Raw genomic sequence first — 18,142 nt, 5'->3', positions numbered from 1 at the left:
TCAGTTGTAACATCTGCTCTTTCATTTCTGATTCTATTTATTTGAGTCCCCTCTCTTTTTTTCTTGGTAAGTCTAGCTAAAGGTTGGCCAATATTGTTTATCTTTTCAAAGAACCAGCTCTTGATCTTTTCTATTGTCTTTTTTGTCTCTATTTCATTTATTTTTTCTCTAATCTTTGTTATTTCCTTTCTATTTATTTATTTATTTGTTTGTTTGTTTGTTTATTTGCCAGAGAGAGAGCACACAAGCAGGGGGTGCAGCAGGCAGAGGGAGAAGCAGGCTCCCCGCTGAGCAGGGAGCCCGATGTGGGACTTGATCCCAGGACTCTGGGATCATGACCTGGGCTGAAGGCAGACACTTAACCAACTGAGCCACCCAGGCGTCCTTGTTATTTCCTTTCTTTACTAAATTTGGGCTTCATTTGTCCTCTCTTTAGTTCCTTGAGGCATAAAGTTAGCTTGTTTATTTGAGGCTTTTCTTGTTTCTTGAGGTAGGCATTTATCACTCCGAACTTCCCTCTTACAGTTGCTTTTGCTGCCTCCCATAAATTTTAGTACATTCTATTTCTGTTTGCATCTGTCTCAAGGAATTTTTTTTTAAGTCAGCTCTCCACCCAACATGGGGCTTGAACTCACCACCCTGAGATCGAGAGTCATGTGCTCTACTGACTGAGCCAGCCAGGCGGCCCTGTTTCTCCTTTGATTTCTTCTTTGGCCCACTGGTTTGTTGAGGAGCATGTTGTTTAATCTCCACATACTTGTGAATTTTCCAGTTTTCTTCATGTAATTAAATTCTAGTTTCATACCATTGTGGTTGGAAAAAAGGCTTGATATGATGTCAGTTCTCTTCAATCTAGTAAGACTTGTTTTGTGGCCTAACATATCATCTCTCCTGGAGAATGTTCCTTGTGTATTTGAGAAGAATGTATATTCTGTTGCTTTTGGGTGGAATGTTCTGTAGATATCTGTTAAGTCCATCTGGTCTACCATGCCATTTAAGGCCATATTTATTATTGATTTTCTATCTGGATGATCTATCCATTGATGTAAGTGGGGTATTAAAATCCCCTACTATTATTGTATTGCTGTCAGTTTCTCCCTTTAGGTCTATTAATGTTTGCTTTATACCTTTAGGTGCTCCTATGTCGAGTACATAAATATTTACAATTGTTATATCCTCTCACTGGATTGACTTCTTTATCATTATGTAACACCCTTCTTTATCTCTTATTACAGTCTTTGTTTTAAAGTCTATTTTATCTAGGGGCGCCTGGGTGGCTCAGTCCTTAAGCGTCTGCCTTCGGCTCAGGTCATGATCCCAGGGTCCTGGGATCGAGCCCCGCATCGGGCTCCCCGCTCCACGGGAAGCCTGCTTCTCCCTCTCCCACTCCCCCTGCTTGTGTTCCCTCTCTCGCTGTGTCTCTCTTTGTCAAATAAATAAAATCTTTTAAAAAAAAAAAGTCTATTTTATCTAATATAAGCATAGCTACTCCAGCTTTTTTTTGTTTGTTTCCATTTGCCTGAAATATCTTTTCCCATCCCTTCACTTTCAGCCTGTATGTGTCCTTATATCTAAAGTGTTCTCTTGTAGGCAGCATATAAAAGGGTATTGTTTTTTTTTTTTTTAATTCATTGAACCACTATGTCTTTTGATTGAAGAATTTAGTCCATTTACATTTTAAGTCAGTATGAATAGGTATGTGCTTATTGCCATTTTGTTCATTGTTTTCTGGCTGTTTCTGTAGTTCCTTTCTGCTCCTTTCTTCTCTTGCTCTTCTCCTTTGTGGTTTGATGACTTTCTTTAGTGGTATGCTATGTTCCTTTCTCTTTACTTTTTTATGTATTTACTATAAGTTTTTGCTTTGTGATTACCACAAAGCTTACATATAACAACTTATAACAGTCTGTTTTAAATTGGTAACAACTTAAGTGTGATCCCATTCTAAAGCTCAACATTTTTACCCTCCCCCCACCTAGGTTTTGTGTTTTTGATGTCACATTTTTCATCTTTTTACCTTTGTTATCTCTTAACTAATTATTGTAATCATAGTTATTTTTACTGCTTTTGTCTTTTAACCTTCATACTAGCTTTATAATAATTAATCTACTACCTTTACTATATATTTACTTTTCCAATGCGATTTATTCTTACATGTTTTCTTGTTACTAATTAGCACCCTTCCTTCTCCATACTTTTTACTTTTTTGTATAAATTGGTGTGTTCTCTAAACTCCAGGAATGAAACATTCGCTGAGGTTTAGGAGGTCTCCCTTATGGCAAAAATTCCATGTCTTGCAATTCAGCAGGTGTCTTCCTCCCCACTCACCGCCCCCCCTGAGTCTACAAGCCTGCAGGCTAAGTGGGCTTCCACACAGAGAAGGTATGTTGGTTGAAATAAATTAAGTTGGATGATTTATAAGTTCTGAATGCATTATTCATTCATTCAGACATACTGAATGCTCACTCAGTGCCAGGCAAATCGAGGTTGCAGAGAGCTTCAGATGGGTTGTGTGGTTCAGAGGAGGCTCCGCTTTGTGAGAGTGTGGGGCAGGGCTGAGGAAGGCCTGGAGAGGTAGGCTTTAAGGAGGGAGAGTCACCCTCACAGCACTTGGCTGATGGGGTGGGGGGTGGTTCCTTACTTCTGCCAGGTCTCAGGCCAGTAAGGTCAGGGCTGAGAGAGGTGCAGTGTCCTGAGGTCACCACTAGGGGTCAGGCATGCCTGCTCTACTCTGTGGTGTCATCTCTTTTTTTTTGGCTCTTTCATTGCTCTAAGGCGCCCTCCTTGGTCCCCTGCCTTCTCCTTGCCCCAGGGTCCTTTCTCTCTCACTTGCCTCAGCCCAGCCCTCCCTCCTTTAGGCCATCCCATCCAGCCGTCAACGCAGGGCCAGACAGCCTCCCAACTAGACAGCCTGGCATTTCTCCTGACCTTTGGGGAGTCCCGCAGCCGCTCACTTCCCCGATTGTAGGAGTGACTAATTAGTGAGCAGAAAGTGCCTTCTCCTATCTTATCTCTTCTCCTGCAGCCATTCAGCTCAAGTTCTCTGGTTTTGTCTCCAAGCAAAATACGAGTGTTTCTGAATTACTCCTTCTAACGTGTTTTCTTATGTGTGTCAACAAAGCTCTTCTCCAAGCCCAAGCCCCTTTGTGGCCCCCAGAGCCCAGTTTCAAGAGCCCTTCAATCCCTTGATGAGAATGTTCTCACCTCACTCCGGCACAGCACCCACATACATGGAGCCTTGATCCCTCTGGACCTGATCTCCATTTGCTCTCTGGCATATCTCAGACCCTACTCCCTAAGGTCCCACCTTTCATCCACCCTCCATGCTCCCACTTTCCCTCCCCACAAGTGAGCCCCACAGCCTTAGAGGTTCAATTCTTCTCAACAGTCCCTTACCATCTTGACATCCTGTCCTCACACTCCTTCCTCCAGGAAGTCTTCCCTCTGCTCAATCCGGGCTCTAGAGACAAACATATATGAAGGAATGCTGGCTCTGCCAGGTACCAGCTATGCTACCTTAACCTCTCCAATTCTTAGCTTCTCTTCATCTGTAAAATGGGGACAGTGGCACATGACTCTCAGATCTGCTGTGAGGCCTAAGTGGTCGATGGCTCTGGAAGTGTTTCGCACAGTGCCGGTACATAGAGGTGCTCTGGGAGATAGTCCCTGGTCCTCTCCTTCAGGTACAGCGCCCTCCCCCCCCCCACTCCACCTGCTAATGGAAACCTGCCCTTGTCTCTGTGCCCTGGCTACTTCTGCTCCCCACTCCACTCCTGAGCAGAGCTCTGGCCTGGGCAGAGCGGGGAGAACCAGGGGGCTCAGGGGCATGCGGCCATCACGCCAGGGAGAGGGGGGCAGATGCAGGGCTCTGTAGGGACCTCAGACCAGAGCTCCATCTGCAAGACTGTGTCCTCACTCTACCACACACAAGACCTAGAGTGGTGTCCCCTCTTCTCCCTGGAATTGTTTGGGGTCCCTTCTGGCCCTGGGGATGGGGAAGGGCTCCCACAGAGTCCCCTGGGGCACTGAGAGGACCAGAAGGCTGGTGGGAGATGAAGGAGGGGAGGCAGGGCAGGGGGAATACCAGCCACACACTCTTCCCTGTCCCTGCTCCCTTCCCATCCACCCCCACCCTCCACCAAACACGATCCCTGGGTTAATTTTTAGCATCGCAGCTCACACATTAGTCACTCCCTGTCACCCACCTACACGGCAGGAGGCTGCTGTGCCGGTGCCGTCATCCCATCATCTGGGAGGTGGGGTCCAGCCCCCACCCTCCTCGGTGTGCGCCCCGGCCAGGAGCCCCCTTCCACCTGGGTGAGGGGTCCCGGCAGCACTCCCAAGACTAGCTGCAGGGGAGGAGGGGAGGAAGAGGCTGGTCAGGGAGGGGCTGGGTATCTGCTGGGCGGAGAAAGCCGGGCCGGCCCTTGCAGACCCCGCCCCCAGCAAGGCGCTGGGCTTTGCCCGCGCGGCCGGGCTCCCAGCAGTCCCGAGTCCTGGGCTCTGGGAACAAAGGTAGGAGAGGGCTCCCCCCGCCCCCCCGAGACCGGAGCCTCCGGGAGCTGCTGTTTGTCGTGGCTGCAGAGCAGCTGTTCAAACAGGGAGCTTGGGGAAGCTCCATTTTCTTAATCAAATGTTCTCCTTCCCGCCCCCGCCCCCCCCACCCCCCGCCCACCGGAACCAGGGAGCGCAGAGCGGCCAGGTGCAGGTGCCCGGGCTGGAGCTGACACCCAGCCCCAAAGTGATATCACGAGAGGGACCCACAGATGCCAGCAGCAGCTGGAGCAGGGGAGGGGCCTCTTCACTGGGGGGGAGCGGTGGAGAGGTGGTGGTCACCCCTGTGCTGGCCCGGCCCCATGGAAGCATTCCTGTTTATGGAGCACCTGCTGTGTATCACACTGTGTTAGGCCCTGGAGGAACAACGTAACCAAGGCTGAGCTTCCTGCCTTAGGGAGGCAGAAGACCTGTCTATACAAAAGAAGTCATATAATTACTAATGGGGAGTAAGTGCTGTAAAGAAAAAAAAAAAACAGGGCGCCTGGGTGGCTCAGTTGGTTAAGCGACTGCCTTGGCTAAGGTCATGATGCTGGAGTCCCTGGATCGAGTCCTGCATCGGGCTCCCTGCTCGGCAGGGAGTCTGCTTCTCCCTCTGACCCTCCCCCCTCTCATGTGCTCTCTCTCATTCTCTCTCTCTCAAATAAATAAGTAAAATCTTTAAAAAAAGAAAAAAAACACAACTAGAGGGCTCAAGATAAAGAGTAATGAGGACAGGGAACTACTGATCTGATCTGGGAAAGCTCTGTGAGGAAGTATTTAAGCTGAAGCTGCAGGATGGAGACTCAGTCTTGTAAAGAAGAGTATTCCAGGCAGAGAGCACAGCATAGGCAAAGGGCAGAGACAAGAAAGAGCTTGGCATATTTGAGGAATTAGACTAGGAAGAATAGTGTGGCTTAAGCATGAGAAGTGACATGGAAGGGGAAACAATTTGAGCTTGAAGAGAGAGATAGAGACCTGACCCCGGAGGGCCTCCTGCAAGGCATCCCAGTACAATCGCAGATGTTGTGCACTGCACAAAGGCTCCCAGTTACCAAATTCTTGGGCCCCTGTGGCTGCTGTCAACTCAGAGGAAGGGATATCTTTTTGTAATTTGTCTGCCCAGAAGGACAACATGTTAGGATAAGCCATAGGCAATAGTTTGGATTTTATTCTTTTATTTCAGGGAAGCCATAAGGGGTTTTAAGTGAGGAGGGTTATGATCCGATTTCCTTTTCAGAAAGATCGCCCAAACTACTAGGTAGAGGGATGGTCTGGGGGCAAGAGAGGAAGCGGGGAGCCCATCGGGAAGCAAGTGCAGTACCGTGCAGGACAGAGAGGGTAGGAGATGGCCTGGCTGGGGGAAGGTGCCACTTAGACCCCTTAAAGCTGTTCCTTGTATGCTGGTCACTGGCAGCGAGCACCAGCACAGGAGTCTCAAGTCCCAGGCCTAGCTCTGCTACTTGCTTTCTGTGTGACCCTGGACAGGTCACTTGCCCTGGGTCACCTCAAAGAAAGGTGGTGTCCACCTCCTGGAGATGCTGGGAGCACACACTGTAGTTATTGGGGTTCTACTATGAGCTGGTATCAGGCAAGAATTAAAGCCGCAGAGAAGACAGGAAAGGTCCCTGGGCTCTACTGCAAGGAGTGTGCATCGTCCCAGGGAGGGGGGCCAGGCCAACACCAGACTCCACAAAAGTCAAGACAACTGCAGATGGTGATGAGTCGTAGGGCAGAAAAATCCAGGGCTTCACAGTGGAAGGTGTGACTGTATTTTAGACTGGGTGGGGAGTCCTTTGGGAGGCAGAGCTGAGGACTGAAGGGGCCAATTATGGGAAGAGTGAACGCAGAGCCTCGGGTGGATGGGATCTGAAGCATACCAGTTACAGCAAAGGGGCCGGAGAAGGAAGACAAGAAAATGAGGCAGGCGGGGGTCAGATAACCCAGCATGGGAGTTAGAAACTTATTCTAGGAGTACTGGGGAACCAGTGAGGAGTTCTAGAACAATGGGTGGTCAGTGGTTAGGCCTGTCACAGGTTGGGTGGCTGGTGGCTAAGGCCTCCTCTGTGGGAGACCCAGGCCCAGCACCGAGAAGGTTCCAAGCACGTTATTTGCACAGGGATAGTTAAGGACTTAAGACAAGCCTTGGCCACCACCTGTTGTATTTGGGAAGGGAGGTTCAAAATGCACTTAAACAAGAGGCCCAAGTTCTGAAGAGGGTGTGGGGCCTCTTGCTCAGGTTCATACATGTAAGTCAAAATCCCCCAGACTATTCCCCTGGCTGCAGGCTCCATGCAAATAAGATGTAAACTACAGTGTAGGGGTGTGTGTGTGTGTGTGTGTGTGTGTGTGTGTGTGCGCGCGCGCGCGCGCGTGCACGCTCGCACCCAAGTGTGTGTTGGGAGGGGTGTGTGGTAGAGTCAGAGCTTTGCCGGAGCCCAATCCTGCCCCCGCCCTCAGGCAGTCAACACGCTGACAACAGATGCAAAAAACCGTCAATTTTATACAGTTTGTGGTTCAGAAGAAACAATATGCAAAACGGTGGAACAGTGTGCCGCCCCACCCCACCTGGACATGTCCGCTCCTGTCCCCCAAGGGGCAGAGAACCCAGGACCCCTGCCCGGCAGGACCCAACTTAGTTACAGGCCCCTGGAAGGGGCCAAGCCCTTAGGGGTCAAGGCCGGGAAGGAGGGGGCCCAGCACCTTCGGCGCCTTCAGGGGCCCGCTGGTTAACTGGGACGGTGTGTATATGTGGAGGGTAGGGGGACTACCGACCAGAGGCCATTTCTCCCCCAGGCCAAAGGTGAGGAGCAAGTAAAGCTGAGGAGAGGGCTTCGTGGGACAGGGTTCCTCCCCTCCAGAGGGGTTTTCCTGGACACCCCACAAGGCACTACTGACCCAGATGTAGGATGAACGCCCCCAAACCTCTCCCAACTCAGGCTTGCCTGGTTCTCCCTGCCCCACCTCCCACCGTGGTTTAGGGGAGGAGGACTAAAAGGATCTGGGGCCCCCAGAGACAGCCAGGCACCAGCAGCCCAGCTGGGGTTGGCAAGGACCCTCTCCCGCTGCTCTGGGCTCCTGGAGTCCCCTCGGCCCGGGTACCCGCCCCCCCACCCCCTTTCTGCACTGGCTGGATCGAATAAATAAATAAATACCTTCCCCGCCCGCCCCGCCCCTACAGCTGGCTCTCCTCCTCCTCCAGCGAGCGGTTGAGTCCGGGGATGAACTTGAGCAGCCGCCGGCGGAAGCTGCGGTACTTGGCTTTGCGCAGGCCGGGGCCGCATAGGGCCTGCTCGCGGGCCTCAGTCCAGAGCGCGCCCGGCGCCCCGCCGCCGCCGCCCCCGGGGCCCGCGCACCGCACGCTGGCGCTGCGGCTCAGGGCGGCCCGGGGCGCGGACGCGGGAGCCTCGGCGGGGCCTGGGCCGGGCGCGCGGGCGGGGGGCGGCGGCGGCGGCGCGGGCGGCTCCGCGCCCCCGAAGAAGCACGTGTGGTAGACGGCGTCGTCCGTGTCGCCCCCGGGCCGCCGGGCGGCCCCGCGGGGACCCCCGGGCGCGGCCAGCAGGGGCCCGAAGGGCAGCGAGCCCGGGAGCAGGCCGGCCCCGTACAGGCAGGAGCGCACCGACTCCAACGTGTCGTAAATGCTCGGGTCCTTCACCACCAGGCCTGCCAGGGCAGAGGACACGAGGGCGGGCGGTCAGAGGGCACGGGGAGGGGACCTCCGCTCCTTCCTGCTGACCAAACGTGTGGCCCCTGGCCTAAGCCCCACTTCCCTCCCCTGCAAAACAGGATTCCACACTCAAGTCCTTAGGAGGACCACGGGAAACACAAGGGCCCCGGAACGTATCTGAAACTGGCTCATTGAGCCTTGCTGTTCCCATCTGTGAAATGGGATGATACTAATGCTTACTAGCACAAGGCTATTGTGAGAATGAACTAAAAATGTGTGTGCAGTTAAGTAGCCCAGGGCAGTGTTGTACCCGAAGTAGTAGCTCAACAAACCTTTCTTCACTTTGGCCAGGGAAGTAAGCCCCTCGTTCTGGGGTGGAAGCATGAAGAGGGGTATCAGTAGGGGCAGAAGGGGCCCTTTGCACCCCGAGTCCACTCACCATGCACCAGCCGCTGCTCTTGCACCATTAGGGACCTGTATTCTCCCCACTTCTCATACAGGGTTTGCTGCAAGAGACACCCCCCGCCTCACTGTCAGGAGCTAGCAAGAGACAAGCAGGAGGTGGGTATAGACAGACTGAGGGGTCAGGCAGTACACAGAAGAAATCTTAAGGTTAAAAGCAGGTTCAGACAGGTAAATAGGCCCCTACAAAAAAAGAGTGAGGCCTGGGGGGGCAGGGGCTTGGGAAGAAGAGGGTGGAGGCGGAACATTATCTGGGCTGCTTTACCTTCAGGTACTGCAGCCGGGCCTCCAGTTCGGCCTTCCGAATGGACGTCCCATACAGAGTTTCCAGCCTGGGGAGGTTGGGGAACCAAAGGCTGAGTGAGCCCACAGGCCGTGGAAACACTGAGAGAAGCTGAGCTCAGGAATCCTCAGGGACCGCGGCACCCGGACATACCTGAGGACGTTACCAGACGCCTTAATGATGTCAACGATCTCTCGATGCCGGATGCCTTCCACGTTCAGGCCATTGACACTGGCGATGGTGTCCCCTGCCAGGCAGAGAGGGGGATCAGCATCTGTTCCTTGTGGCATGATGGAAGAATTCCAGTCCCCTACCCGAGCCGGAAAGGGTCAGGGTAATAATCCCACAGAACACTCCTGAGCTCCCTCCCACCACTCCTCACGGTTGTGGGGAAACCTCCTCCTGGCCCAGCACCCCAGCGCAGGGGTCAGGCCCTCCTACACCTACACCTTCACCCCACCTTCAGGAAACTGTCCTCAAAGGCTGAGCCCTCTCAGCAACCCTGGGCTGCCCCTGGAGCTGGTTACTTCTGTCTAGCCCACAGGTGGTCATGAGACCCAGCCAAGACAGGAAGGGGTCAGGATGAGTAGGACACAGCTGGGAACTGACGCTGGCCCCAGGCATGAGAGGCCTCAGCTTCTGAGACCCTGTGCCACCGCAGAACGTCCTGACTTCAGGCAGGGCAAGCCACCACCTCCGAGGGCCCATTTCCCATCTGTAAAACAGGGGTGTGGATCCCTATTGTGGCTACTTCGGGGATCAGGAGGGAGAGTGGATACGAAGGTCTTTTGCAAAGTTGCGGTATACCACTTGGCTACCAGGGGCTGCTGGTAAGTGGGCATGGAGGTGGGGGCTTAGGGAAGAAAGTGGTGATAGAGTGGGGGAGGTGGTCAGTTCATACAGTCTCAATCCCCTTCCTGGGACCAGGGGGCTCTAGATTTGGCCAATCCCAAGGGTCCCCTACTGGAGGCACCATATCATTTCCTTGTTAGAGGAAGTAACACAGGTACCCCTGAGTTGGGCCAGGTCGGTGCGGGATAGGCCCTGATCTCCAACATCAAGCAGATCGAATGGAATGTTGCACCTTCCCCAGCTCCTGCCCTGGGCTGGATGGCCAGATTGCCAGGAGTCAAAACACCAGCAGCAACATCTGCCATTTATTTACCAGGCCCTGGCTCTGTGCCTAGGGAACCCCTGGGCATGTTATTGCCCCCATTTTGCAGATGGGACTGCTCGATATCACACAGTAAATGGCAAATCTGCCTCGATCCAAAGCCTAGATTCTATCCACTCTTCTTTTTGGCCTTCTCAAAACAGGAGGAGGAAGGGGAATTGATTTCGGAAGAGATTTCTCACCCCCTCTGCTTGGGAGTGAGATCATACCACCTTCCCGGAGCCCTGTGTCCTGGGCTCAGACCTCACCTGGTGTGAGCCCAGCCAGCTGGGCAGGGCTGGACTCATGAACCCGGCAGACAAAAGTCACCATTTCCACGCGCTGCTCCTCCCGGTGGTGAAGGCCGTAAGTCTGTAAGAGACAAGGGGACCATCGGCCAGGGGTGTGGCAGGGGCCAGCCATCCCTCAGACTGGCCTCCCCATCCCTCGCTCCCTCTGTACCCAGCTTCTCCCACCTGGATCTCAAAGCCGAAGGTCTGGTTCTCCTCCTTCTCCAAAGTCAGCACTTTCCTGCAAGGGGACACGGGGGCCATTTCAGGACTGTCAGGATTAAAAGGAGCTTGGTGGTCCCCTAGTGTGGCCTTCCACTGATGTCGGGGTCTGCTCTAGAACACGCAGGCAGGGCTCACGGTCTCCAGCGACAACTCACTCTCATCACAGGTTGTTGGAATGCCTGTCCCAATCCCCAGCCAGAAATCAGCTTCATGGAGCCACAGAGAATCAATCTAGCCTCCAGTGCAGGGAGGCACTGCAAATGGCTGGGCCCCAGAGGGAATGGACTCCCAGAGCTTTTGAGCCACTCCTCCAGCTTTCTAGTGAGCCCTAGAGTACCACTCACTGACTTGCGGAGGCCCCAAATTCGGCCCCAGCCCTGAGCCTCTCTACTCCGCAGCCTTGGGGAGAGGGCTGGCCCCACCCTCGGAGGCCAGTCACGAGGCTCAGCCCAGACCACAGCTGCTCCTCCCAGCTGCAGCGGGCCAGCCCACCAGATGTGAGGCTGGGGGGAGGGGAGCCTCGAGGCCGCCCCTTCCCGCACTGAAGGCCTGCCCACTGGACACAATGGTCTGGAGCCGCTCCAGATCCTCGCCTGCTGGGGGAGCCCAGAGTTTCCTCTGCCCACCCCCACCCCCTTCCTTCCCGCCCCGCCAGAGGCAGAGTGAAAGCAGCCTCCAGAGGCCTCTTCAAGTCTTACAGCCTCGGAAAGGCCCTTGAGACCCAGGCCCACAGCTCCCAGCCTGACCCAGATGCCCCCCAAATGCTGAGAAGCAACTCCCAGCCCTAACTTGAGCTCCTCCCCACTGTGAAGGGAGGCCTTCCCCGCTCTGTGTGTGTTGTGCGTTGGGCTGGGGAATAAGGTGACTGAAGTTATGTGTTACCCCAGTGTTCTCTGGGTTTCTTCAAGTGTTGGCAAACTTTTTTCTGCAAAGGGCCAGGATAGTACGTATTTTAGGCTTTCTTTGCGGGCTCCATTCGGCCTCTGTCATATATTGTTCTTTGTTGTTATTTTTACAACCCTTTAGAAATAGAAAAACAACTCTTAGCTCAAGCGCTCAACGGGCCAATCTGGCCAGCAGGCTGTAGTCTGCTGATCCATTTTAGAAGCCAGGCCCCAATCTGCATGAGACTGAGCAACGTGGGGCCTGAGGTCAGTGCCTACTTGTGCCCTCACCGCGGATGCTTCCAAAGAGGGCCACCGCAGGATGGGAGCAGCAGAGGACTGAGCTCCTAGACGCGGGGGTCGCCAGACTCCAGCAGCCGGGATAGGGCCTGGGCCCCGGGGCTTGCTGGGGCCGGGAGAGCTCAGGGGAGCCCCGAAGACTTCCACTTCTCCACCTCCCAGATCCAGATCTCCTCAGGGAGGGGTAACTGGCAGGGACTGGGGGTGGCATGAGGAGCACCTGATGACTCAAAAGTCCCTACCTCCTTTCTCTGCCACCCCCTTAACACAGCCCACACCCCCACCTGCCCCTCACTCTTAGTGAGGGAAGCATGCTGAGAGGAGAATGAGTCCCCCTGGGCCGAAAGCTATGTCGTGCTGCCGTCCACAGCCACCCCAGCAGCTCACCCTTGTGGACCAGGGCAGGGGCCGGGGTGCTGGGGACTCACCGCTGCCGTTCAGGACTCTGGCCGAGATTCTTCCAGCGGAGTCCTGAGCCCTGCGTGGGAAGACAGAGAGGAAGGAGCAGGTGAGAGGGGGACTGTCCTCGAGCAGATGCTGAGAGTCCTACTCTTCGAGGTCCCTCCCCTGGGCTCCAGCCCTGGACCCAGCACGCACTTCCTGTCGCCTGCCTGTCTGGTCCCAGTTCCGTACCTGCTTTGGTGCCAGTGTAACTTTGCCCAATGCCCCTCCAGCATCACTGCACGGAGTTCTCCCTCAGGCTCTACCCCATAACTGAGACTGAGACTGTGGGGACACATCAGTCCTACTGGGTTCCAGATGCAGGAACTGTCTAAGCACTGTGCTAGCCCAGGTGGGGCAGGGGGGGAGGGGAGGGGAGACAAGGGGGACTCATTAATCTAGATAGAATAGTCTCTACCCTCAGGGTGTATGTCTACAGGACTCAGACCTTTCAGACTCTAAAAGCTGAGGCAGGGGCTCTTTCCAGATGTTCCCAAAGAAGGGCAGGGGAACCCTGGACTTGCCTACCAAGGTACTCCAGAGACTACCCCCACCCCCGCCGCCATTGGGCATCTCCTCCTATTGTCTCAGTCGTAGACAGTGACTTGGGGGAGCTGGGGTCAGAGACCCAGGTCTGGAGAGCCGGCAATCCCAGCCTGAACATGGAAAGTCAGGAGACAGTAGGGCCAACCCTCCTCCCCCAAACTACAGGCTGTTTCAGGGACCAACTGTGGATCCCAGCTGCAGGTTGCCCGCTGCGCCCAGCTCCACCTGGGTTTCTCCACGTTGCCATATATTTTGTTGCTCTCTGGGACAAAACAAACAAAAACCAGACCTCAAACTTGTCCTTAAGTCTCACTATACTTAGGAGAGAGATTGAGAGGGTTTTTCTTGGGGGGGGGGTGTCAGAGTTGAGGGTTCCTGCCTCCTTGGGGCCCTGGAGCAACTAGTGTCTCTCCTTCCCTAAATTATTGGTCCTTGGAAGAGGCCTTGCCAGACCAGCTCTCCTCCCACGTGCCCTCAACAGCCCAGGGCCTTCCTGGTCGGTGCCCTAGTTAACCCTTCCCCCCAGGCTGCCCCAAGACTAGGAAGAGAAGTGAGCCCTCTTTCTCCAGAACCAAATACTGGCCTCATGGGTGGGGGCAGTTCCCAAATGGGCCGGGGTGGAAGGACTGGGCAGCATAGAGAGAGACCCCTTTGTCTTTCAACCCGATTTTCATAAAATGCAAATTCTCAACAAGCTGTTCATTGTATGGGGGGGAGCCAAGGGCGGGGGGGGGTGCTGAGCGGGGAAAGGCCACCAGCCCCTTCTCCTTGACCTGGGTCTGTGTCCCCACTTCTGAGCGCTCAGGTCCCCCCAGGCCAGAGGAAGAGCCCCGCGGAGGGGGAGACTCAGAGGGCGGGCGCGGCTCGCATCCTTCCTGCCCCGCGGGCGCCCTGCGACCCCTCCCACCGCGTCCGGTCCCGGCGAAGTCCCGGGAGCCGTGGCCTCGGGCTCCGCACCTCCAACGCGGGGCAAGGCGGCAGGCCCGGAGCCCAGCAATCCGGGCGTCCCCTCGGAAGGGTGAGCTCTCGGGAGTCCGCGGCGCCGCACACACTTCCTCGTCCACCCGCCTCCCTCTCCCCCCGGGGCTCTGAGACCCTCAGCGTGTCCCGGCGAGCGGCGGGACCGCAGCCCTAGGCCTCCCCGCTCCAACTGGAGCAGCCCAGGCGAGGGGTCCCGGGGGCCTCGAGATACCTGGGCACTGGGGGCGGGGCACAGGGGTGCTGAGGGCCAGATGGAGCGAGCAGGAGAAGGGGGTGCTCGGGGAGGAGAGGAGCGAGACGCGCCGGCGGCGCGTGGGGAGTGGAGTGGGGAGCCGCCGAGATCGGGGGCGGCGTGGAGGCGGGGGCCGCGGCGGGGGGAGGCTTGCGCCTTTGGAGGAGAGGGCCGAGGAGACTGACCGAGGGAGAGCAGGTTCTGAACGTGTGGGTGGGGAAGAGCGGGCTGGGGAATTAGGTGGGGGACGTGGTGGCCCCCGAGGAATATGTTGTGGGGTCAGAGGGCACAGATGCGGGATGTTGAGGGGCTGAGCAGGTCTCGGGGAAAGGACGCCGGAGGGTACCGAGAGCTGGGGGGCAGTGGGAGTTGGGGGGGTGGGGACGCACCTTTCGGCGGGGCAGAGTGCCCCCGGACACGGCGAGCGCGCGGTACAGCTCGGCCGGGTGATAGTCCTCCAGCGCCGCGTACAGCTCGTCTCCGGGGGCCCCAGAGCTGGCGGCTGCAGCACGGGGGCCCGAGGCCGGGGTCGGGGCTGGAGTGGAGGGAGCGACTTCCAAGTCGGGAGCCCGAGCGGCGGGGTCCGGGGCGGCCGCCGCCTCCTCTTTCTGCTGCAGCTTCCTGAGTCGGCGGAGGGTCATGGCTCCGGCGCCCGGCGACCCTCGGAGGCGGCGCTCGCTCCGCGTGGCGGGGCTGCCAGGGCCTCGGGGATGCCAGCCCCGCGGGCCCCGGGTCCCTTCCCTTTATAGGATCGGCGAGCTGGGCGGGCTGGGGGGCGGGCGGGGAGCGGCCTCGGGTGGCCTCGCCCCTAGAGCGGCAGACCCCGCCCCCCGGGGGGCCGCTGCCCCGGAGCCCCGCCCACAGCGTCCGACGCCCCGCCAGGCTGGGAAAGTCTAGGGACCTGAACACTCACTAGGGCAAACCTAGCCACCGAGGAGGGGAGCAGGACATCCTTGGGCGGGGCGGGGCGGGGCGGGGGTCTCCTGTGTGCGAGAGGAGACTAAATTTAGAGATGGATGGCTTTGGCTTCGGAGATTCATGGAGAATCTGGTGGTGGGGGTACAGAAAGGGGTCGTTGTAAGGAGGTTTGGACGCCCAGGGAAGATTCTAGGAGACCCAGGGGGCTGTAGGAGACTTTAGGCAAGGGAAGAGTGGCGGCAGCGCAGTGCAGGGGCAGGGGTATGGACAAGGGGAGGGGTGAGGTCCCAAAGGAGGTTAGAGATACCCCTGACTGTGCAGAAGCCCCCGGGGAGTGAGGGCCAAGGATTTCCCCTTTGCACAGCTGCCCCAGAAGAGGTGAGAGAGGCTCCCTGCCCTTCCCTGGCAAGGGGAAAGGGAAGCAGTGGAAACCCAGCAGCCGTGGGTGTGGGCGTAATTCTGGCCTGTCCCCTCAGAGGGTCAGGAGTCGTCCCTCCTGGATAAACCTTTCCCCAGCTCCTGATGTTGGAGCTCAGACACCCCTTTTCCCAGCAGAAAGATCTTAACTCTGTGTTGATTCATGGGGAGGGGAATGTGTCTGAGCTGAGTGGGAGCTTAGGGCTGGAGGGTGTGCTCCATCGTTCTGACCCTGTCTTTGGGACCATTCCCTCAGCAACCCCCCACCCCCGGCTGTGTTACCGTGGCTGCCAGGCAGTGGGAGAGACTGGGATGGCCCAGCTGAAGTCTCTGTCGTCAGAGGTGCCCAAATAAGAAGTGAGAGGAGGAAGTGGAAGGCCAGTCTTGGCGTCTAAAGAGCAGCTAGCCACCACAGGGCGTCAGCACCACAAGCTGGGGGCCTTCGCATCCCACCATTGGCTACTAAACAGAGGCTGGGGAGGTACGGTCCCCATCTGTCCCCTTCTCCTCCAGTCGTCACAAATCTGTATTATGCCTTTACAGCTGATATTTATCGAGCAGTTACCATGGACTGTCCACACCGCGTGCTGTGTTACGTACATGTCTTAACTCACTTGGTCTTCCTAACAACGCTATGCAATCGGGACCTCACAGAGGAGGAAACTGAGGCCCAGAGAGGTTGAGTAACTCATTCTAGGCCACTGAGTGGCAGAACTGAGACTTGAACCCAGGCAGCCTGGTTCCAGAGCCTGCGATCCTAACCCTATGTGATGCTGTCTCCTTCAGCTCCCCATTCACCCTACATTTCAGCCCTGCTCCGGGCCAGGTGCTCGCTGGGCACTGGGGTTACAGAGGCTCTGGGTCTGGTTACATGGTCACACGCTGTGTTCGAGGGCCAGCATGAGGAGTAAGGAGAGGCACGTGGCCATATCTACCTGGAGAGGCCAGGAAAGGCTTTCTGCCTCCTGTCTGTCTCAGTCTCTGTGCTTCCGTGTCTCCTTGACTCGTGTCCCTGCCCCAGCCCCAGGCCCCTGGGGCCCCAGCCCCTACAGGAGGTGTGGGTGGGAGGGGTGCTTTGCCACCCTTCAGTAATTAGCACAAGTCCAGATGGCAGGATGCTTGTTGGGTGGGGCTGGGGGGGCAGAGGGTGGATTGGGGACTGCTGGGAGCCAAGAGCTAGCTCCCTTAGTACCTTCCCCTTCCTCCTCCCACCTCCCCCTTGGCACCACCAAGTGGCCATCAGCTGAGGGGCCGAGGGGGTGTCGGTGGGGAAACATGGGACTGTATTGTGAAGCATGAGCACAGATGGACCCCTGGACCGTCTGCTGCCTGCTCCTGACAGACGGCATCTGTGGTGCGGGTGGGGGTGCGGTGGGGGATGGGGAGGCGAGAGGCGATGGTTTCTATTCTCTTCACTCCTGTGGCTATCCCTGAAGGGACCAGCAAAAGCGCACCTTGCGCAGTCTCTTGTGGGAAGAACCACTACCCCAGCTCTCGCAGAGGGTGACCTGACAGACACGGCCTTGTCTGAAAGCTGGACAAGTGGACGCCTCGGGCGTCACGGCACCTGTGTCTCAAGCCCTGTTAAAACATTCCTCCTTCAGGCTGACGTGCAGGCCATCTGCCGGTCAGTCTGCCTTTCTGCCTCCGAGTGAGGGCACAGCACCAGAGAAGTGAAGTTCACACAAGTTTCCCCCTCCTCCAGGCAGAGCTCCAGAGAACCCCAGAGTAAGGGTGGGCCCAGGAGATGCAATTTCTGTGAGGCTCATTGCACGATTTCCTCAAATCCTGGAACTGGAGAGCTGGAAAGGAAGGGCCTCATGGCCCGGGTGATGATACAAGGTGGTCCAAGCACTCATTGAATGGAGGAGGTAAACTGAGGCCAGGGAGGAAAGATGGCGGCAGGGCAGGCACTAGAACCCACTAGATCCAAGGTCTCCTGACTCTGAGGACTATTTAATTCAGCTGCTAGTAGCTCCCCTGAGAGCTCAGAGATCTGTGCCTGCTTCCTGCTCCCAATCTCATTAGTTTCTCCGGGGAGGGGATGGGGAGCCCAGGACGCCACACTACGGGATGGTGATGCCCTCTGGTGGCCATGTGTCTCTTGCTGGAGAATCTTCAAACGAGAGAGAAGGGCTGTCTGGTTAGTGGCAGACTCCACCTGGAATCTGAGCAGGGTTTACGGAGCTCCCACATCTCCTCCCCTGCGCCAAGAGGGTCTGTGTCCCACTGAGATGCCACGCTGCACTTTGGTCGCTGAGTTCTGGAGTCTCGCCGCTGGCACAGTTCGGAAGTTACGTTTTTGCTCTCCCCCAGAGCTGCTGTGCCGCAGGTAAAATTCAACAGAGGGCAGACCGCTGGTGGGCCTCCTCTGTGCCCTAACCCTCACATGCCAGACACGCGGGGTCCCTGCAGCTTTGCCTTCTCCCACCCCCCGCGACTTCCTCTTAAGCCTGAGTCTCTTGTCTAGCATCTGTTCTCCCCATCCTATCTTCCGCAGCTCCTTAAAGCTCGGGGGTGGCAGGGAGGATGCGGAGGGGGGAGCATGCCGCACGCTGCCTGCAACTGCGTGCTAGGACACCTCCCTCCGGGAGGCCTCCTTGCAAAAGCCCCAGGCTCTGGCTCCTCAGACATCTGCACTCAATCTGTATCTTATCCCCGAGCCAGTCAGTCTTTCAGAATGAGCTCCCCAGCTTTGCTTACTTTCGTTCCAGCTGCCTTGGCTCTTGGCTCTTGGGATAGGGCTTGCTGTCTGTGGCGGGGGCTCCGCTCATGGACAAGGCCCGAGGAAGACCCCTTCTCTTTGGGACAAG

The 18,142-nt window shown here is 56.5% G+C and overlaps 1 protein-coding gene across 2 annotated transcripts; it reads right to left on the bottom strand.

Annotated features, from left to right (window-relative positions):
• Positions 1-7,013: 7,013 nt before the first annotated feature.
• Positions 7,014-14,730, bottom strand: TAMALIN (trafficking regulator and scaffold protein tamalin). 2 transcript variants are annotated; one of them, XM_036096372.2, is made up of 8 exons: positions 14,384-14,730; positions 12,223-12,272; positions 10,572-10,626; positions 10,365-10,467; positions 9,096-9,189; positions 8,925-8,991; positions 8,637-8,703; positions 7,014-8,193 (listed from the first exon to the last, which is right to left on the bottom strand). In XM_036096372.2, exons 1-8 carry the CDS (start codon positions 14,633-14,635, stop codon positions 7,706-7,708), a joined length of 1,176 nt encoding a protein of 391 aa, XP_035952265.2. In that variant the 5' UTR covers positions 14,636-14,730; the 3' UTR covers positions 7,014-7,705. The 2 variants fall into 2 exon arrangements, with proteins under 2 accessions (XP_035952265.2, XP_035952267.2); XM_036096374.2 differs by lacking the exons at positions 12,223-12,272; positions 14,384-14,730 and adding an exon at positions 11,493-12,021.
• Between the last annotated feature and the right edge of the window lie 3,412 nt (positions 14,731-18,142).

Source organism: Halichoerus grypus, chromosome 6 (genome assembly GCF_964656455.1).
Source record: "Halichoerus grypus chromosome 6, mHalGry1.hap1.1, whole genome shotgun sequence".
Lineage (NCBI taxonomy): Eukaryota > Metazoa > Chordata > Mammalia > Carnivora > Phocidae > Halichoerus > Halichoerus grypus.
The sequence above is the reverse complement of the archived record's forward strand: the minus strand, read 5'-3'. Positions and strand labels throughout refer to the sequence as shown.

What these genes read in the sequence shown, in the direction of transcription:
- TAMALIN (XM_036096372.2), bottom strand. Translation starts at nt 14,635, where the DNA reads ATGACCCTCCGCCGACTCAGGAAGCTGCAGCAGAAAGAGGAGGCGGCG. An exon ending in GCGTCTGGTAACGTCCTCAG is followed by an intron (nt 8,992 to 9,095) that starts GTATGTCCGGGT and finishes CAACCTCCCCAG; the next exon opens with GCTGGAAACTCTGTATGGGA. An exon ending in CCCGGCTGCAGTACCTGAAG is followed by an intron (nt 8,704 to 8,924) that starts GTAAAGCAGCCC and finishes TGTCTCTTGCAG; the next exon opens with CAAACCCTGTATGAGAAGTG.